The 21,755-nt window shown below is 45.9% G+C and overlaps 3 protein-coding genes across 14 annotated transcripts; 1 reads left to right on the forward strand and 2 right to left on the reverse strand.

Annotated features, from left to right (window-relative positions):
- Positions 1–1,131: 1,131 nt before the first annotated feature.
- Positions 1,132–21,387, reverse strand: LOC120643755 (formin-like protein 20). Of its 12 annotated transcripts, none has more exons than XR_005663160.1 (5): positions 20,362–21,383; positions 19,356–19,491; positions 18,762–18,845; positions 18,423–18,501; positions 16,770–18,298 (listed from the first exon to the last, which is right to left on the reverse strand). XR_005663160.1 is itself a non-coding variant. In XM_039920227.1 (3 exons), exons 1-2 carry the CDS (start codon positions 21,216–21,218, stop codon positions 19,398–19,400), a joined length of 951 nt encoding a protein of 316 aa, XP_039776161.1. In that variant the 5' UTR covers positions 21,219–21,383; the 3' UTR covers positions 16,967–18,845; positions 19,356–19,397. The 12 variants fall into 12 exon arrangements, 3 of the variants coding, with proteins under 3 accessions (XP_039776161.1, XP_039776163.1, XP_039776160.1); XR_005663158.1 differs by having other exon boundaries at positions 16,770–18,343; XR_005663155.1 differs by adding exons at positions 1,132–1,723; positions 15,061–15,178 and having other exon boundaries at positions 18,193–19,491; positions 20,362–21,387.
- On the forward strand, positions 5,853–7,016 carry LOC120645368 (polyubiquitin-B-like). The gene has a single exon (XM_039922160.1). It carries the CDS (start codon positions 5,853–5,855, stop codon positions 7,014–7,016), a length of 1,164 nt encoding a protein of 387 aa, XP_039778094.1.
- Positions 6,999–7,826, reverse strand: LOC120645369 (BTB/POZ domain-containing protein At1g01640-like; the record flags this gene model as incomplete). The annotated part of the gene is made up of 1 exon (XM_039922161.1): positions 6,999–7,826. A coding segment is annotated over one exon (621 nt), but the record flags the coding sequence as incomplete, so codon positions are not given.
- Positions 21,388–21,755: the final 368 nt, after the last annotated feature.

Raw genomic sequence — 21,755 nt, forward strand, 5'->3', positions numbered from 1 at the left:
GTGGCGGCTCCGCGGCTGGGACTGGGAGTCTGGAAACCCTAGAAAATCTTATATATATTCATGTATTTGGACCCACATGTCAGCGGGTATGCGGGTTTGCGGGTTCGGGTATTAAATTTTGAAATCCGTTAGCAAATACCCGTCGGGTTTGAATTCGTACCCGCGCCCGCGCCCGCGGGTACGAACCCAAACCCGAATCCGCGCCCAACGGGTTCGGTGTCCGCGGATTTGCGGGTTTTTTCTACCCGTTGCCATCTTGAGTCGCCTCATCAGGAGTTGCATCATTGCTACTACCAAATGGTCGTACCGCTCATTCTAGATTTCGAATTCCTATAGATGTAGATGAATTATCAATATGTGATATCAAAAGAGGATCAAAACTAGCTGACCTTATTGCAACAACCGATCTAATCATATGGGATGAAGCTTTAATGACAAATAGACAATGCTTTCGGAGGCAAAGTAGTTGTACTAGGAGGCGATCCGAAACAGATACTACCAGTTATAGAAAATGGTACAAAAGCACAAATAATAAGTGCCTCTATATTTCGATCATACCTATGGAGACATACAAAGAAGATACACTTACATGAAAACATGCGTTTGAAAAAGATAGCTATTAATACATATGAATACAAAGAATTAAATGATTTCAACAATTGGATACTAAGCATAGGCAATGGAAATGCCCAAAACAACTCTGTGTCTAACGAGGATGATGATCCAGACTGCCATATTGTTGAAATTCCTGATGATTTATTGGTTAAATCTACGAACAACAAGATAAAAACATTGGTAGATACAACATTTCCAGACTTCAAATCAAACTATAGCAATATTGAGTATCTTAAAAATAGAGCAATACTAGCAACAACAAATGAAATAGTTGATGAAATAAATGATTACATGCCAAATTTAGTACCTTCGATCGAGAAAGAATATTATAGTGCTGACTCAATATCTAAATGTACTGATACTTGTAATGATGCAAATATACTTTATCCCATTGAATATTTAAATACCCTAAGTGCAAACAACTTTCCTGCACATATATTGAAACTCAAGATAGGTGCTCCCATCATGCTGTTAAGAAATCTGAACCAAAGCCTAGGTTTATGCAATGGCACAAGATTGATAGTAACAAACTTGGGCAACAATGTTATAGAAGCTGTTATTATTACAGGCACACACATTGGAGACAAGGTATACATACCTAGAATAAACCTGACAACACAGGGCTCACGATGGCCATTTGTTCTATGCCGACGACAGTTCCCAATAAAAGTTTGCTATTCTATGACAATAAATAAAACTCAGGGACAAACACTATCAAATGTAGGAGTATATTTAAGAAAACCAGTATTTACAAATGGCCAACTATATGTTGCAGTATCAAGAGTAAAAGATAAACAAGGCCTAAAAATATTGATAGAAAATGAGGATGGAACATGTGGAAACAAAACTACCAATATTGTCTGCAAAGAAATTTTAGACATAGTATGAAATATGCATTTCCATTCAAAGTTTCAATATCATCACTCTATGAGTTATGGGAACTTCAATATGATAAATTTGTTAAATGCAATATTCATGCTACCATGTATACTAAATTTATAGATATTATATGCTATACACTTCCTGCTTTATCAACCCACCTTTTCCTTCTTTACCTTTTTATTAATGTCAATTTGCACCATATATGATCTGACCAAGGATATTGCCTCTGAAATCCAATGGTTATGACAAGACATATATAAGAATCTCATAATCATTGTTCAAATTGGTTAAAGTATTGCTGCAGAAAAGTCCTTTTTATTTATATGAAACTATGCCTCTATGCTGACTGCTTCATAAAATTCAGGTCATACAGGGGAACACATGTAGTCGTTCAAGATTCACTATTTCTACCAGGACTGCTTGGCTTCAACCGATCAGGTATCTGTGTTCTACCAAATTTCTGATCAAATGCATAGTCAGTTCATGCTATAAGTAAACACTTTCCATAAATTATTGTGGCAATGCTAACTTTGCACTCTGTAGCGAAAATGGCCTCTCATGCCATATTTCAATATAATGTTTTGGTGATTGATATAGACAACACAACACTTGGACTAATATGATTGTTAAGATGACCATACTCAGGCTTTTAGGTTCAAGTGATGACAAAGAGAAGATAGGCATAGCAAGGCCCGAAGGGCCGCCCCTACGGTGGTTCTTCGGATCAGGAGCACCGGAAGAACCGATGCCTAAGCATCGGTGCATCCGACGCTTGTCGGAAGAACCGACGCTATGATGTTTGGTGCAGAAGGGAATCGAAGCCAAGTCAGTCTATAAGCACCGGTTGAACCGACGGTCTAAGAAAGGGCATCGGTGCATTGGGCGTACTGTGTACCAGAGACGATAGCAAGTGCCCAGGAGAAGTTTCTTCAGCACCGGTACAACCGACGGTGCATCGGAGCATTGCGTCGGAGCATTGATAGTCAAGTTGCTGTGAGAGACCGGTTGAACCGACGCCCTAAGCATCGGTTCAACCGATGGTCCCTGGAGTCGCTGCAACTGTGTCAGAGAAGCCAACGGCTACTTCAGTTGCTTAGAGTGACCAGATGAACCGACGCTACCCAGCCAGAGGCATCGGTTCATCCGATGATACGCAGATTTTCTGCTGACCGTTGGAGCAACGGCTACAAGACTTGGTGGCCTATATATACGCCTCACCCCGGCCATTTGAAGATTGCTGGAGTTGCTGGACATCCCACACACACCCAAGAACATCTCCAAGCCATACAAGAGCATCAAGTTCATATCCTTAGCCCTTTGCACACTTTGAGAGTGTTGTGTAAAGGTTAGCTCTTAGTGAGTGTGTTTGCAAGGCCTTGAGCCTTTGTGCTGTGGTTCTCTAGTGAACCAAAACAAGAGCTTGGTGCGCCGGCACCTTGGAGCTTTGAAGCTCGCCGGCAACGTCATCGACCCTCCGACTTGGTGTGGAGCGGCGGCGACATCTTTGTGCGGGGGACGTGGAGACCCCTATCCTTTGTGGAGAAGCTCCTTAGTGGAACCCGGGGCCAAGGTAACCGTGATTGTGTTCACGGAAAAGACTTGGTGGCCGAGTAGCAATACTCTTAGTGAGTGCTACAACAACGTGGATGTAGGTGTGCCTTTGTGGCTAACCGAACCACGGGATAAACACCCGCGTCAAGAGTTTGCTATCTCCTATCCCGCTCTTTAAGCTTCCGCATTTAATACTTGCAAACTTTGTGCCTTTACTTTCATAGAATAGTTTCTTGTTAGGAAATGCTATAGGGTGCATAACTCTTTTGGGATAGGGGTTTCACACTAGAACAATATAGTTGCACATCTAGATAGCTTGTTTTAGTTTAAGTTTTGTGCAATCTAGTTGGAGCCATAGGTCTAAGTTTTTATTAGTGCCTAATTCACCCCCTCCCCCTCTTAAGCTAGAGCACCCGATCACTTTCACTACTTAAAGATGGTAGATGGGAAAGGGATAAGCAAACAGCCGTACGTGCATCAGTAACGATTACAAAAAGGTGGGATGCACTAGTAGTACTGTGCGCTTCCAAGTTTATTGGATGTTTTATTTCCATTATCAGACATCAGTATATTATGGATTTGTGTTCACCCGTGTGTGTTGCATGAAGGTGAAGGTACAGACGTACCGTATGATTGCAAAGCAATGCATGGATAAGAACTGTTTTTGTAGATAACGCTTGGATAGATGAGAAAGGCAGTCTCCCGTTCCATTTAATTTCCATGCATGCATCGATCACACTCAGATCGAGTCGTCCTTCAGGCTTCAGGGTTTCAGACTACACACATGTACGTACAGCGGTACGTACAGGTCACTCACAAGTCACAACTAAAGATAAGCTCCATGTCTGCCGCTCCTGCTCGGGGACGGGGACCCGCCGCCCTCGCCTTCCAGCGCGCCGGTGTCGCCACTAGCTAGCGCCCCCAGGCCACCGGGATCGCCGGCGCCGGCGACGCCAAGCGCCAGAGCCTCTGGGCGACGTCACCAGCCTCCTCCGGTCCTCCCCCTGCCCCAAGACTGACAATTTTTTGCAAGTACATGTACATATTTGTGGCGTGTTGTCATTGGGCCGGGGTGACAGAAGATCAAACACAGAGAAATCCTCGTAGGTTCCACCACCAATCCACCATCTCTCCAAAAATCTACACCACGGCTTCGTCGCATGCCTCGCGACACCACACCTGGCGGCGGCAACTAGGTTCGTTCCACTGCCGCCGCCCAGGCCCAGCTTTAGAACCACCTTCGGCTGGCTGCTCCCTATTGCTCCGTCCGCCACAGCCCACAGGATCCATCCCATTGCCTACCTCCATTTTTTCCCCATCGTATTCAGCTCCCTCCGCTGCGGCTGGTCTCCGTCACCGTCTCCGCCGGGCAAAGGTACCTCCACGGCTCCGCACTCTCCCTCCATCCGTGTTCGTCGATCTTTTTCTTTTTGGGCCTTGCGTGCGTGCGTGCGTGTGTGTTTTGGTGGTTAGGGATGCAGATTTTGTTTCTTTCCGTCATTGATCAAACCTAAAACGCATTCCATTCCAGCGAACTAATCCAGAATTTTTCGAAGCAAGAGAAATAAAACGAAAACGACATCTGAAAGTGGAGCCGATTTGCACTTCTTTTCTGCGATTGGTGCATGTCCAGTCCAGTGGCATCTGGCATATATATCCATTTGTTATTATGGACACGATTTTTTCATTGAATGGTTAAATCTAGTAGTAATGAAGATGTTGGTATGGTCCTGTTCTGCCCTCAAAGGGTAAATGTTAGCACAAAATGTTGGAGGTTACCATGTCTGAATCATTCTGTAATTTTGCGCTGAACTGTTAGTGCAAGTATAGGCTTCAGTATATCGTTCATTTTTTTCTTTTGAAAAAAAAAACTCTCTTTGAATCAGAACTGTTTCATAAGTGATTCTGATTCTGCCGAATCAAGGATCCATCCTAGCCAGGGGGTTGAAATTGCTTATAGCACTTGCGTAGATATTTTTGGTTGATTGTTCTGCTTGTTCAATCCACTTATTTTAAGGAGTACATGTTTGTTTGCTTTGTCTGCATATTTCATTGACTAAGGGTGTGTTTAGTTCCACCCCGTAAACGCAAAAAAACCGTAAACACATTAAAGTGAAAAGGAATCTTGCTAATTTTAAGTACTAAATGAAGTCTATTTATAAAACTTTTTGCATGGATGGGCTGTAAATCGCGAGGCGAATCTAATGAGCCTACTTAATCCATGATTTGCAACAGTGATGCTACAGTAACCATCCGCTAATTATTAATTAATCATGGATTAATTAGTATCATTAGATTCGTCTCGCGATTTACAACCCATCTGTGCAAAAAGTTTTGTAAATAGACTTCATTTAGTGCTTCAAATTGGGAATATTCGAAACGCAAATTTTTTTTTGCGTTTACACCCTACCGAACTAAATACAGCCTAAGTTTACTTTTATAGTTTTTCTTCTGCCCGGTCGATTGTGTTGATCGCACTTGTCTTCTTCGGTAATTAGCAGGAGTGGTTTTGAACATTTGAGGGATCATTCAGCATTCAGGGCATACTCTCTTTTTTTTTTATCGAGTAGAAATCAGGCCTTTTCCTTTTGAGTGTGTGTGTGTGCAGTGGTATTTCATCAAACGATTCTACCGCTTCTCCACGCAGTCGACCGCTTTGGCATGGTGCTTGCTTGCTGTCAGGATCTGTCTGTTCCTATAAATTGTTGCTGTGAACCGAACGATACTAACTAGTAGTATACGTTTTGGGCTTCTGTCCTAACAACACTTTTTTTTTTGTTGCTATATGCCGATACATTCTTCAGATGGAGATCTTTGTGAAGATGCTCACCGGCAAAACCATCGTTGTGGAGGTGGAGTCCTCTGACACAATTGAGAAGGTCAAGGCAAAGATCGAGGAGAAGGATGGCATCCCCCCAGACATGCAGAGGCTCATCTTTCATTCAAATGAGCTCAAGGATGAGCACACGGTGGGCTGTTACGGTATCAAGGACAAGTCCAGCGTGCATCTTGTTCTGCGTCATGGTGGCAACTGCGACATGTTCGTGTACGTGAAGGTGCTCGCCGGCGGCGATGCCATCACCCTGGAGGTGGAGCCGTCGGACACGGTCGGCGACGTGAGGGAGAAGGTCCGCAGCCACCAGAGGCTTCTCTTCGCCGGCACGCGTCTCGAGGATGGACGGAGAATCGGAGACTACAGATTCCAGTATGAGCGCAGCACCCCCACCCTGCACCTGGACTTTGGCGTCCAGATGCAGGTCCACGTGAGGACCGCTACCGGCAAGACCATCACCATGGATGTGGAGCCATCCGACACGGTCCGCAACGTGAAGGCCAAGATCCATGACCGGCAGAGGATCATCTTTGAAGGCAAGCCGCTACACGGCTGCGTCAGCCTCGCCAATCACAACGTCCACAAGGAGTCCACCCTGCACCTCGACCTCTCCCCGAGGTATCATGGCGGCGGCGGCGGCGGCAGCAGGATGCAGGTCTTCGTGAAGGCGCTCTCCGGCAAGACGATCAAGCTCAAGGTGAAGCCATCTTACACGATCGGCGAAGTGAAGGCGATGGTTCAGAACCAGCAGAGGCTCTTCTTCGGTGGCAACCAGCAGCTTCAGGACGGGCGGACGCTCGCCGACTACGATGTTCAGAGGGAGTCCACCCTGCTGCTTGATCTTGGCATGCGCGTTTCCGTGAGCAGCTTCACTGGCCCGCAGACCATCACGCTGGTGGTGGCGCCAGATGACACGGCTGATGATGTGAAGGAGAGGATTCGGGGCCCGCAGACTCTCGTCTTCGACGGCAGAGAGCTTGAGGATGGGCAGACACTTGCTGAGGCCCATGTCAAGAGAGATTCCACGCTGCACCTGACCTCTGCCTGCACGGTGGCAGTGCAGATCTTGGTGAAGTCGTCGTACATCAAGATCATCCGGGCACCTCGAGGCGCAGAATTAAGGATGAAGCTGTAGATTATTAGGGATAGTAGATAGATGCAACATGATGCTGATGATCGAAACAAAAGCACTTGTTTGATCTTCATCGGCAAATGAGATAGAGAAGAACAAATCATGCGATACTATGCATGTGACTGATCCATCGATGGAGCTCTACACATGTATGTACGCTGTCACTCACACAAGTCACAACTAAAGATAAGCTTAGCTGCTTTCAAGCTCTGTGCAGTTAGTCGTCGTCCTCGACATCTTGTTGGCCAGCAGCGCCCGGGTGATCTCGAAGCACAGCCCGGCGTTCCTGGCGGCGAACTCGCCGTACTCTGCGGAGAACACCACCTCCTCCGCGTGCTCCAGCACCGTGCCCATGGCGCGCTCCATGAGCGCGGCGCTGGAGCTCAGCTCCTCCACCTCCAGCGTCCGCAGCGCGTTCCGGGGCTCCACGCCCGCCGCCAGCCGCGCCTCGCACGCCCGCCGCAGGAACGGCACGTCGTACTTGTCCGCCGCCACCAGCAGCGCGTAGTAGTGCCGCCGCCGCCGCTCCTCCTGCTCGGGGACAACCCCGCCATCGCCTTCTTCGAGCGCGCCGGTGTAGAAGAAGGCGAGGAGGTGGGATAGCTCGTTGTGGGAGAGCTCCGGGAGGGAGATGGAGTCGCCGGCGGGGACCTTGAAGCGCTCGTCGCCGGACAGCACGTGCCGGAACACCTCCGACCGCGCGGCCTGCAGGAAAGGAAACACGAGACGCGGACACGCGGTGGAGCTCGTGAGCTGGGCTTGGTTTATTGGTCTGCGGTAGTGGAGGCCCAGCCCACTTGTTGGCGGTGGGTATTAGGCCTAGAAAAATCCCCACTCACCAGGATGGCTTTGTCGGTTTGGCACGAGTACGTGAGATAATAAACTTGTATGGCCTGTTGAGCCACAATGTAGACATTGTCGCCTGGTAACTTTGAATCCTGTCGAATTTCGGCTAGGCCAACTTTGGGTGTATGCCTCGTTAATTTAGGATTGAAGCAGTGGCATTTGAATATGACAGGAGTCAATGGTATGGAACCATGAAACTGGAGTTCGTATATTTCTAATAATCTTCCGTAATAGTCAACCCCATCTTGGCCCGGCGTAAAAACTCTTGTATTAGTGGTTCTTCGATCGGGCCAACTCTGCTCGTACCCCATTGTGTGGAAGCGGTATCCATTCACGTCATAACTGTTAAATGACTTGACCCTATAGCCAAATCCATCGGCAACCTGTCTCAACTCAGCACTCATAGATGAATCGGTCTGGCCCTGCAAGCGCAAGTACCATAGTTCATCATATTATTCGAACCAATAAATGAAAGCGGGCTGTGCATTGGAGATTACGTTCTGTTTGAACCAAGAAATGAAATCGGGCTGTGAATTTCCCGCCCCATTTTTAAGAAGGGCATCTGATTCCTTCGGGGTAGGAGGCCTCGAGCGACGCCAGAATTGATGATGAAATTCCCTGTATCAAACATGAGGGGGTGGATTATGCACCCTATGTATTGGAGGCTGAACAGTGGAAACTTGTGATCAGGTTAGATGACAACTTACCCCATGTATGGCTCCACCTCGGAAAAGGTTGGTCAACAAATAAAACATGATATGACGCCACTCTTCATAGTTCAGAGTCTTGTACCTCGCAGCGCCTGCACTTCCAAGTTGCTCTTGGAAAATGCTGAGGCTCGATTCATTATTGCCAGCATTGTGACGAGGGGGTGGATTATGCACGCTAGGAAGCTTCTTACCTTAGTATTTAGTTGTAAAGTTTGACACCTCTTCGAGAATATATGCCTCTACAATGGAAGCTTCAATTTTGCATTTATTTTTACATTTCATTCGAAGAACCTTCTGACATCTCTCGATTGAGTAGCAGTAACGATTCTGCACAGGCCCCCCCCCCCCCAATCGTGCCTCATACGGGAGGTGCAGAAGCAAATGCTGCATCGAATTGAAGAAAACGGGTGGAAATATCTTCTCAAGCTTATATAGCAACACAGGAGCCATTTTTTTTCATGTCCGCAATTACGGCCCGAGATAACTCCTTAGCACAAAGCTCCCGGAAGAAATTGCTCAACTCTGCTAGCACTAGCCAGACATGATCAGGGAGGTATCCGCGAACCATCACCGGAAGAAGCCACGCAATCCATATGTGGTAGTCATGACTCTTGAGCCCATTGATTTGCATGGTAGTTAGGTTCACTCCCCTCCTCAGATTCGCAGCATACCCATCGGGAAATTGTAACTTTTGGATCCACTCTAGTGCTTCCTTCTTTTGGGCCCTTGTTATGATGAAGTCGGCACGTGTCTTCTTCCATTATCTCCCGGGTCCTGGAGTCCTCATTTCGTATCTTGGTCTATCGCACAACGTTGCCAGATCCACTCTAGCCTTAACGTTGTCCTTCGTCTTATCTGTGTCCATGACTGTTCCAAAAAGAGCCTCACCCCAATTTTTTTCTGTGTGCATCACATCAATGTTGTGTGGAAGGAGGAGGTCATCAATATAGGGGAGCCTCCACAAGCCCGACTTCTGAGTCCAGGCGTGTTCCTCCCCATATCCCATAAAACCACCTTCAGAATTGACCCGGAGAGCATCTATCTGAGCATGAACTGCGGCACTCATTATTATCGGCGGTGCAGAATCTGTAACTACGACACCTTTTGTGAAGCTCCTAATGTCTTGCCTAAACGGATGGTCAGCAGGGAGGAATTGTCGATGTTTGTCGAACGACGAATACTTACCCCTTTCCTCAACCAAATGAACTTCAGAGCTGCCTTACATGTTGGGCATGGGAACTTCCCGTGAGTACACCAGCCGCAGAATATCCCATACGCTGGGAGGTCATGCAGGGAGTAGTAGTACCAGACATACATTTTGAAGTTTGTCTTTGTCGCTCGGTCGTAGGTCCAAACCCCTTTTTCCCATGCCTTGACCAAATCATCGATCAAAGGCTCCATGTAAACACTCATTTTATTCCCCAGGTGCTTTGGAATAATCAATGATACGAATATGTTCTGTCGTTGAAATAGAACCCCCGGGGGGGGGGGGGGATTCAGAGGGATAACGAACATAGGCCAACATGAGTATGAAGCGGCCACCATTCCATAAGGATTGAACCCATCTGTTGCAAACGCAACACGTACATTACGAGCTTCTCTAGCTTTCTCATGACGAATCGTATCAAAATGTGTCCATGATTCACCATCGGAAGGATGCACCTGTTGACGCAAATCTCGGTCAACACACGAGATAAAGAGCTCGATGCAGCTCTCTCTGCGTGGAGCGGTCGACCGGTCTAAGGGACCGGTCAGACCGGTCGCCGGTGTGATTCGACGACGGCCGACGAACGCGAACCCGGGAGGGACCCCATCAGGGCAAGCGCGCGTAGGGTTGTTCTAGGATCGGCATGCCACCCAGAACGCCTTCAAATGTCGCGGAGATGAAGGAAGAACAGCAGAGGGGTTGGAAAAGCTAGGGTTTGGAGAAGAGGATAAAAAGTAGAATTTGTATTGATTTTGTTCGATTGATTTTTCTAATCGGCCGTGACCCTTTATATTTATAGGGTGGGGTGGACTTATCCCGCAAGAAATCCTGTTTACAGATCTAAATTTATAAAAATCTCTAGTTGTACTCGGACTCTACCTAGACCGGTTAGACCGGTAGGACCTACCGGTCAGACCGGTCGGCCCCTGCCGGACAGGCCACAGTGCCTCAACCGGTCAGACCGCTCGGTCAGACCGGTCAGACCGCTCGGTCAGACCGGTTAGACCGGTTGGTGCCAATTTTGGCTGTCAACATATGCCCCCCTGCTTTTTGGTAAAGCTTTGCTTGCCAAAAAACATTTTTCTGAGCCAAAATTGTCTAAGGGCGATGATTAACACTACATCGGCCATGTTTTGCTCAAGTCGATGTTAAAACAACTTGTTTGGGCCGCCACACCTTCTTCATTGTCGCTGACATCTTTGGCACGGCCTCCACTTGTTGTTCCATTGCCTCCTTCTTGCGCATACGTTGCAGCCTTCGCTTCTGAGTACGAGACAAACCTGAGCGACACCACCTCGGCTGTAAATACTTTGAATCTTGCTCCTTGCTCTTCCCATTCTCTTTGCTGCAATCAACATTTTGCTTGACCGGATTATTGCTAGCAACAATCGGTCTTTGTAATAATGCATGATTTGGATACATAGGAGGATATTGAATATAATATGATTGCATATGCATACTACTATAATCCATAGGTGTATAAAAGTAAGGATACCAGTAATACCATGGAACAATCGGTCCACTAGATGAAGTATAATTACTTTGACTCGATTGCTTTTGATGTCTTGACGATGATCCCGTATCCTTGACTTCGCTTGGTGACCCCTTCTATCTCTGAGCACTCCCTTCCTTCTCATATTTGGCCAAGAGTTCCTTAAAACTCGCCCTTGTCTTGATTTCGGAGGAGTTCCCAGATTTACTGGGCGCACTGGTCAGACCAGTCCCACGACCGGTCAAACCGGTCCCACGACCGGTCAGACCGATCGAACCGGTCAGACCGCCGCTGTGGCCGGTCAGACCAGTCGACTTGTTGTCGGCCTTCTTCTTCTTGTCTTGCCCCCCGAGTATTTTTGCGCCTTGAGAGATCTTCTGTGTCAACTTCTTTTCAGGTCTTTCATCACCAATAACTACATTCTTCCCCTTGGTTGATTCAGCTTGACTCGGCCGAACTAGTACTTTAGGATTACTCAATTCTAACATATGGACTGGGAAATGAGTCTGATCAATTTGCATATTAGAAAGAACCAATCGTCCTTCATTAATGGCCGATTGAATTTGTGTACATAACACATTGCAATCATTAGTAGCATGTGAGAAAGTATTATGAAATTTGCAATATGCTCGCCGCTTCAATTCTTCAGGCGACGGTAAAGTATGTGACATCTTGACATATCCAATCCTATATAACTCATCAAATATCCTTTCGCACTTGGATACATCAAAAGTAAATTTTTCATCTTGCTGATTTTTCTGAATCGGCTTAAGAGCAGAACAAGTAAATGGTTTAGCTTGAGATGGCCAAGCAAACTCAGCAGCATACACATCATTAGATTCATCGTCCGAACAATTTGAATTGCATTCTAAAGTATGCACACTAGAACGATGATGTCTTTGAGACTCTTGAGGCTCTTTGCTTCAGCTTTCTATAGCCAAAGCTCTTTGATGCACCTGAGTAACGGTAAAGAAATCATAGCCCTCTAATCTTTCTTTAATATGAGAGCGCAAGCCGTTAAAAGCCAAATCAGCTAAATCCTTTTCCGCAATATTCACACTAAAGCATCGGTTTTTTGTATCGCGGAATCGTCTTATATAATCATTGACAGATTCATCACGCGATTGTCTAACGATGTTAAGTGAGACAATTTAAGCTCATCATGCCCACAGAAAAAATGCTCATGGAACTTCTGCTCTAATTGTTCCCATGAGCCAATAGAATTAGGTGCCAAAGATGAAAACCATGAGAAAGCGGTTCTAGTTAGAGATAAAGAAAATAAACGCACTTTCAACTCGTTTATCGAACCAGCTTCTCCTAATTGGGCAAGGTACTGACTAATATGCTCAAAAGTACTCCTAGTATCTTCTCCACTGAATTTAACAAACTCAAGCAACCTAAAACCAGCAGGGTATGCAACCGAATCAAACGAAGTAGGATACGGCTTTTGGTATGTGCGGGTTTTACTTCTAACATCCACTCCAAAACTTTCTCTAAGCAGATTAGCCAAATCATTCTTATAATCAGTAAGCATTTTATCGAAATTACTCGAAGAATTTGGCTGTGTGGATGTAGATACCTCTCGCAGGTTTGGAACAAACCGACCGGTCGGACCGGTTAGGGGGAACCGGTCTGACCGGTCTGATATACCGGTCTGACCGGTCTCTGCCGGTTTTGCCAACGTTGCACATATCGGTCGAACATCTCGTCAGAGATAGGACCGGTGTGTGGCACTGAATTTCTGGAGATTTCTGGTGGTGTGTACTGAACAATCTCGTTTGTTCGGCTAATGTTGGCCGAACCAGGAATACTCATAATAGGATCAGTGTACGTGGGTGTAACAATTTGACCACTGAAATAATTCATCGGCATCCCATATTGAGGTTGACTCGTAGGAGATGCTGCCGATGGTTGAGGAACATAAAATTCAGAAGTAGAAACAGATAGAGGTTCGTCGGCTGATTCTGGTTTCTTACCAGCCGATTCCCTTTCCTTAGAGCTAAGCCAATTAACCCAATAAACATCATGCTCAGCTAGCAATTTCTGAATTTGTTACATAGTAACACCAGAAGGTGGAGCAGTTGTAACAGGTATTACCTCAGTAGATGCATTCGAGGAAGTAGAAGCGAAGTCGATCTCTTTGATCTTGGTGACCTTGCCGCCTCGACCGACCTTGATGCTCGCAAGCGCCGCTTGTAGATCTTCTTCATCACGCTTCTTCTTGCGCTCCTCCAGCAGCAAACGAACGTCCTCCGGAAGATGCTCATATGAAGGGATGATGTTCTCCTTGTCGATTTCTGTGTTAGAGCCCATCTTCTTAGGAGTAGATTAGATCAGTTTTATTAACCAAGATCTTTCTTCCCCAGCGGAGTCGCCAAAAAGTATGTTGACGCAAATCTCGGTCAACACACGAGATAAGGAGCTCGATGCAGCTCTCTCTGCGTGGAGCGGTCAGACCGTTCTAAGGGACCGGTCAGACCGGTCACCGGTGAGAATCGGCGACGGCTGATGAACGCGAACCCGGGAGGGACCCCGTCAGGGCAAGCGCGCGTAGGGTTGTTCTAGGATCGGCAGGCCACCCAGAACGCCTTCAAACATCGCGAAGACGAAGGAAGAACAGCAGAGGGGTTGGAAAAGCTAGGGTTTGGAGAAGAGGATAAAAAGTAAAATTTGTATTGATTTTGTTTGATTGATTTTTCTAATCAGTCGTGACCCTTTATATTTATAGGGTGGGGTGGACTTATCCCGCAAGAAATCATGTTTACAGATCTAAATCTATAAAAATCTCTAGTTGTACTCGGACTCTACCTAGACCGGTCAGACCGGTAGGACCTACCGGTCAAACCGGTCGGCCCCTGCCAAACAGGCCATAGTGCCTTGACCGATCAGACCGCTCGGTCAGACCGGTTGGTGCCAATTTTGGCTGTCAACAGCACCATCTTGTCAGGGTTGTATCGAACACCTTTTTTGTGCCATGTCATCTGTTGCGCGGATTCCTCGGTCATGTACAGTCATTGGATCCTCGGTATGAACGGAAGGTACCGTACAATTTTCACAAGGATTGTGAGCTGCCTCTTAGGCTGACCATCACCAGAGTCAACCTCCAGGAACCTAGAGGCTTTGCACTTTGGACAGTAAGCGTCAGCCTCGTACTCTTTCCTGAATAAGACGCACCCATTCGGACAAGAATGTATCTGCTCATATGGCATCTTAAGTGCACCAAGGATTTTCTGTGCCTGATATATTGTGTTTGGCAGAATGTGATGTTTCAGGAGCATGCTTCCAAAAACGGTCAACATACTGTCGAAGGCGTCTCGACTCAGGCTGAACTGAGACTTCAAGGCCATTAAGCGTCCAATGCTGTCCAGCTGAGATGGCAGCGAGTACTAACAAAATTAAATGCAACTACATGTTGTCCCTACATTCTAATAGGTGAAGATATGTCATAATCCCACCCGAGGATGCGTAGATGCAGTCAGTTTCCATAATCCCCTCCTATCCGAGACAGAATTTCGGCAACACCTCCCCGCTGTTCTCGAGATACACGTCCCGGAAGGGAGATTGTATATCCGGAGAAGAACAGGGAGATGTTGCCAAGACTTTGTCTCGGATAGGAGCGGACCATGGAAACTAACCCCATCTATGCATCCTCGGGCTGTCCAAATAACGTGGACAATTCGAAATAGATACGGCCATAGATATGCAAAGATCTACATATTTCGAATCGTATCTGTTTCGAACGGGAGACGCCTAACCGGGTTACGTGAACTACGAACATGAGGCGGTGCTTACCGTGGGTCACCAGTGTAGGCGTGGCGGCGTGGTGTGGACTCGCGGTTCGTCGAGATCAAGCTACGGCTTGCGGTACTGTGCCTCGTGGCCGCCGAAGGGCTGGAGGCCGGCAATGCAACTGTAAACGAGCATAACATATATTAAACGAGCATAACATATATTGGTCAAATAGCAGGACAAGCTCAAGTGTAAATGAAAGCTCAAATAGGGAGACGGCACAATTTCATAAGCATGATACAAGCTTGTATAGTTCATAAAATAACTTATTTGAAGATCTCTAAAATAAACATAGCATATATATGGAGGGGACTAGAATCTCACTAAACGTTACAGTACATTATCTCTTAAGTCATGTGGTGAAGGGCAATACTCTCTTAAGCACACTATACATACTAATTTGACTAATTTGCCAATCATGTGGTGCAGGGCAATACTCTCTTAAACATAGCATATATAATTGAAGATTACAGTACATTATCTTACTAAAATAAACATAGCATATATATTTGAAGATCTCTAATTTGACAACACTAATGGAAAATACGCGAAGTCCTAGCATTATCTCTATCTGCTTACCTTCTTCCTTAGCCGGCTCTTCCTCGCGGCATCCCTGTTCTGCGCGATCGGCGGCGGCGGAGTGTCCGGTAGTGGCGGTGGCGGGGGGTGGCGCCGACCTCACGCAGCGGCGCAGAGTCCTGTCGCGGCGCGTGGAGGCTACGGCACACCCGGCGGCCATGGCGGGCTGCAGAGCCGAGCTCACGTGGCAGCGCAGAAGGGCGGGCGTGTGGAGTTTGGGCCGGCGGTGGAGCGGCGGCGGCCCGGAGGTGGCTCGTGGAGGCGGGGCCGGCGTGGAGGTGGCGGGCCAGCGGCGGCGCGAACTCGGGGCGGCGTGGAGGTGGCGGGGGCGGGGCCGGCGTGGAGGTGGTGCGGGCAGGGCCGGTGTCGAGGCGGTGTCGATCCGGTGTGGAGGTGCTGGGCCCGCGGCGTCACGAAGTTGGGGCGGTGTGGATTTGAGGTGGCGCGGGCAGGGTCGGCATCGAGGCGGTGTCGATCCGGCGCGGGCAGGGTCGGCATCGAGGCGGTGTCGATCCGGCGCGGAGGTGGCGCGGTCAGGCCCGGCATGGAGGTGGCAGGGCGGCGCGGCGGCGTGGAGGTGGCGGGTCAGCGCGGCGGCGTGGAGGTGGCGGGGCGGCGTGGCGGCATCGAGGTGCCGGGGTGGCCGGGAGCGTGGAGGTGGAGTGTGTGCGTGATGTGTGTGTGATGTGTGCGCGATGCGGCTAAGTGTGGGGGCGGCCATTTGCCGAGTGCCATGCCTATGCCGAGTGCCGCATCACTGGCACTCGGCAAACACGGTGACAAAAGCCGTGTTTGCCGAGTGCCAGTGATGCGGCACTCGGCATAGGCATCATTTGCCGAATGTCACCGATCTGGCACTCGGCAAATATTTTCTGTTTTCCAATTTAAATTCAGTTACTTTCAATTCAAAACTCATTTTCACAAATTTCTTTGAATATAATTCGAAATTTAATTACCAAATGCACTCAAAAATCTTATTTATGCGTCCATAAAAAAATATTCCATTATTTCAATCACTAATAACTAAATGTCAAATTATAGGAACTAATTCTCTACATTTGCCAAAAAAATTGAAAAATATTAACAATCAGAAAAATAACCAAAATTTAACACGAACCAGTTTATGATGTCTATTGGCTATACAAAAAATTCACAGGCTTCAACGAAGAAAATTACATTATTTCATGCACTATTAGTTTAAATTCAAATTACATCAATATAAATACTATAGATGGAAAACAATTCTCAAAATTATCAAATGGATTCAGAAAATTACCAAAATTTAACATTACACAATCCATCATGTCTATTAGCTATAAAAAAGTTTATGAAGTGAAACCCCAATTCGAACGTCACTCTGACTCATAATCTCAAAGAATACTTCTCAGTTCTATGAAACTTCTTCGGAGATACTTCGTTTCGTAAAAGATATACGTGACAACTTTTGCAAAACCTTCTCAATTTTTTTTCTGTAGACTCCCTGTATGTTATCATGATATCATAACAAATTTTATGGATTTCCGACTACTTTTGATTTTTGTAAAATTTAAAATCTATTCGTCAACATCTTATTCTGTCCCGTTTCGTGATCTAGATGTTCGAATTTTCCTTTCAATTGATTGACAATGTCTCAAATTGGACTAAATAACATGAATATAATTTTTCCATTCATTATACTATATTATTCGAATCACTTGCGGCTCCAGTTTGAATTATCCAAAAATAGCATTTTAATGAAACAAATTAATAAGATATACGTAATTTATAGAGAAATATATCAAATTTCGATATGTTTTACCTCAACTAGTACAATAACAGAACAAAAAGTTTGGAAGGTAGAAGAAGTTTTTTAAATTTTGCCGAGTGCCATGAGCCTGACACTCGGCAAAAGTATGCTATGCCGAGTGCCATGAATTTGCCACTCGGCAAAGGCGTACTTTGCCTAGTGCCAGAGGCAAGGCACTCGGCAAATACTACGTCCGTAACGGCGTCGGCACGGCGTTGGGTCACATGGCGGGCATGTGCCCTCTTTGCCGAGTGCAACAATGCCAGCACTCGGCAAAACTTAAGTTTGCCGTGTGCCTGGAGTGCAGCACACAGTAAAAGTAAAGTTTACCGTGTGTTTGTGAGCCAGCACTCGGCAAACATCTAATTTGCCGAGTGTCTTTACTATGCCGAGTGTCTTTTGAATAACACTCGGTATATGCCTTGTTTGCCGAGTGCTCGACTTTTGGCACTCGGCAAAGCGTCCGGCACTCGGCAACAATTGGGTTTCCGGTAGTGTATGATCTATTTCTTATATCATGTTTATCCTGTGGTTACCTTGTTCTATTTCAGACATTCGGAGCTAAATGAATTACTTACTCCACAATCAAATATAAGGTAATTACTTGATATGTTACTCAATATTATTACTCAGTGTGTTAGCTTGACAAGATTTAAAACAATAAGAAACATTCTTTAGGAGATCGCAAGCTAAAAAAAGTATTATCACTGCTTTCAATGACAAGTAGAGCAGTATAGTGTTATAAAAAATGCATATGCAGGGAATTATACCTATCCAATGCAATGGGATCCCCAATGATGTCATCAATCCGTGTCGTTTTCTCCATTCACAATAAGTACCATAGCTTCAAAATCGTTAATTTATCCTTCTTGGCATCTTCAAATGTCGGAACTCAGTAGCAATGACACTTATATCAGAACACTTCAATATTCACATGACAACAAAATCAATATTTTAGAATGGCCCAGATCAGATAAAAGGCAAAATGATCTTTGCTCACCCTCAAGCACTCAACAGATCAACAAGTCCTTGAAAAATATGATGTTATTACCAAACTTTTCCAATACCATAGAAATATTCTGGAAGAGGAAAAAATTAATAGACAAAGATACTGGATTTCACATAATGCCAGAGCAATGCTAACTGAATAATAAAGAGGAACAAATTCAGTTTTAACATATAGGGGCTAACTGAATAGTGCAGAGAAACAAAGAAGCACATTTTCGAATAGCTTAAAACTATATAGTATTGTATAAGATAAATATGAGCTTCCTATGCATAGTGCACCATGAACAAATCAATTAGTTGTCAGGTACCCTGCGGGTTTAGTCCTGAGTACCTTTCTTGTATAATCATAGCAAAAATTCAGCCTCCAGATTCAAGCCTTCCTGGATCTCCTCTTCACCAAACATACACCATAAAACTGTAGAAAATACAAAACAATGTACATATCGAACTTGTATTAGTAGAACTTGACCAAACGTAAGCCATAAGGTTTTTTTGAACTATGGTCAACTTTATATATGTTACATACGGGAACAACAAGGTTAACATCCTACTCTAGATTACTAATGTCTTATAACAATATGTATAATACATGTACAATTTAAGGCCTCACTGGTTTTACATTTTAACACATGCCCTGAATAAAAGCATGTGCATTGATCTGGAGTAAATTTAGACTCCCAGACCATATAAGCTAGTCAGTTGCACAACAGTTTATGCATTTGTATTTTATTATGCATGTCAAGTGCTACTACATGTTCCAGTTGGACTATCTAGCCACAGTGTTGTCAATCCTAATAAACTAATTGCACTATTTTTTCAAAGCAAATGTCCGTGTTTGCCAACTAAAGATGAGCACATCGCATACATTGGCATATTGCCGAACAAATTGTTAGCACAGAGGCTTCCACATATGCAAGCAAGTTACCTATAGAGATCCTGTCAATAAAGTTCAAACATCCTAGTCTACTTAGCATCTCCTTCCAGTTTTGTCCCCAACTGCTGCTTCATGGTGGCTATGATGCTTAGTGGCTGTGTCCATCAGGGTTGTGAGAATCCACTTCCTGGCTGCCAAATAATGCTAAATGGTTTGGAGCCAATTGATACTAAAACAATCAGGAATTGACCATTTAGATAAACCAAATTGTAGTTATGGTAGACAACACTACCAACAAAGGAATCTGAATTTAAACAAAGGCGTGAAGCATTCACACAGGAAATACTTATTGGCTCAAAGAAATTGTTCCGTGATCAACAATATTAGTGTCCGGTTCAGTTTAAGCCCTGAACATTACAGACAAAGTCAGGTAAATATAACGACAAAACTGAATAGCGTAGCCAAATTATTATCATGCACTGTAAGCTTGACAGTTTGACCTGGCATTCCAAACGTCAGCTATAGGCTAGAGCTATAACCAATCCAAGTCCAGCTTCTGAACCAGATTTTTCTATGGTTTTTAAGCAAGTAACTGACTGTTGCGCTAATCAGTCACCAAGATTAAGAGAAGCACAAAATGAAATCATTTAGTAGCAGCTCTAGCATTGCCTTTGACATATTCAAATAATTAATGGTACAATTTACTCCCAATCGATTTCACAGTATCTCAATTTATATTGCTATTAATTTAAATGACACGAACAACTTTTTGGCAATTCACAAATGAAGAATTCTAATTGGCCGACATTATGAGTGAGACTAACATTGGTTTTTACATTACAAAGGTTCAGGAACAAGAATAGTTCTCAAGTTATTTTGTGGAGTAGGGAACACCAGTGATGTCATTGACTTGCACGCAAGATAATGCTAGCAAATGCTTAAAGGCAAGATTGGTCAAAATATAAAGAGATGGTTTCGACAATAATACAAGCACCTGGTGTGCATGGGATGAAAGAGATGCAAATGGGGAAAATCCATGGATTTAAACGACGCAGACCTGGAATGTCGGAGTGGAAGGCGGCCGTGTAGCGGGGGTGGCGCCCGCGGCCTGCCAGGGAGGCCGCCGGCGGCCACGTCCTCGCTGGAGTGTGGCCCCACGCAACGCCGATGAGGAGGCGCGAACAGGCAGGGGCGGCACCCGCAGCATGCCAAGGAGGCCGGAGGCAGCTGCTTATTGTACGAGCGATGGACCCTAGTCCGCCCAACGCCAGCGGGGAGGCGAGGGCGCCGGCGGGTGCGAGCTCCTTGCCGTGGCGGGGACTGGGTCGAGAAGCGACAGCGAGGACGGGGTGCGGCGGCGGCCGTGGGGCAAGTGGGCGGCGGAGATCCTGCGAGGGGAGGCATGAATCTGGCGAGGAAGTGTCCTTCACGCGCGCCGTCGCCGACGGGGTGCGGCGGCGGCCGTTGGGGCGAGTGGGCGGCGGAGATCCTACGAGGGGAGGCATGATCCTGGCGAGGCGCGTCCTTCAAGAGTGTCGTCCTGCTCCTCGGCGTTGTCGCGCTCGGGCTCTGGCTCCTGAGCGTGGAATTCGCCGTAGTCGGCGGTGGGGCAGGGGGCCGCAGACCCCGCCGCCCGGGCCGCGATAGCCGGGACGCAAAAGGACCCACGCTCAAGCGGTCGTCCGGTCGCCGGACGCGTGGCTCACCCGCGAGTGGCGGCGGGAGGTGGACGCCACGCCCGCTGGGAGGGGATGCGAAGAAGGAAAGAAACAGAGGGAGAGGGAGAAAGAGATGGGAACAAGATCGCGGATTCATGCAGGACGGACTGGAGGTTAATGCAATCGCGAGGGTGGGTACATCGGGCGGGTAAAGAAGATCGCGGAGACAAAATAATTTCATATGAGGCAGAATCATTCTCCTTCATTCAATTTTCTTTGGTCCACTTTGATCCTGTCATCCACCCAACCCTTACAAGTGGGCCACAGAAGGTGTTTTGTGATGGATATGGTTAAATTAGTTGGGAATATATCTGGTGCAAACCACAACTTTGTGAAAACCTGTGTAAATCATGGCAAAAAAATCATCTAAATTCACAAAAAAAATCACACATGTAGATGATATAATGATATATAATTTTGTAAAATATTTCGTCCAAACCCGACTTCGTTTGTGAGATATAAAAATAACAAATTTCAAGCCAGAAATGTGTCCAGATAGTTTGTTAAAAATTTATTATTTTTATAACTCACAAATGAAGTCAAGTTTGGACAAAATATTTTACAAAATTGTGTATCATCATAACATCTATATGTGTGATTTTTTTGGTGAATTTAGACGATTTTTTAGTGGTTTGTATGAGTTTTCACAAAGACTGTGGTTTGCACTAGATACGTTCCCAAATTAGTTTTGCTGACAATTATATTTAATTGTTTTAATTTTTGTAGGATAGAT

Source organism: Panicum virgatum, chromosome 8K (assembly GCF_016808335.1).
Source record: "Panicum virgatum strain AP13 chromosome 8K, P.virgatum_v5, whole genome shotgun sequence".
Classification (NCBI taxonomy): Eukaryota; Viridiplantae; Streptophyta; class Magnoliopsida; order Poales; family Poaceae; genus Panicum; species Panicum virgatum.

Bases quoted from the DNA above. Each gene is read 5' to 3' on its own strand.
- LOC120645368 (XM_039922160.1), top strand. From the start codon at position 5,853: ATGGAGATCTTTGTGAAGATGCTCACCGGCAAAACCATCGTTGTGGAG.
- LOC120643755 (XM_039920226.1), bottom strand. From the start codon at position 21,218: ATGATTCTGCCTCATATGAAATTATTTTGTCTCCGCGATCTTCTTTAC. The intron at 19,492-20,361 runs GTCTGCGTCGTT...TTTGGCAGCCAG, and splicing joins CTTCCACTCCGACATTCCAG to GAAGTGGATTCTCACAACCC.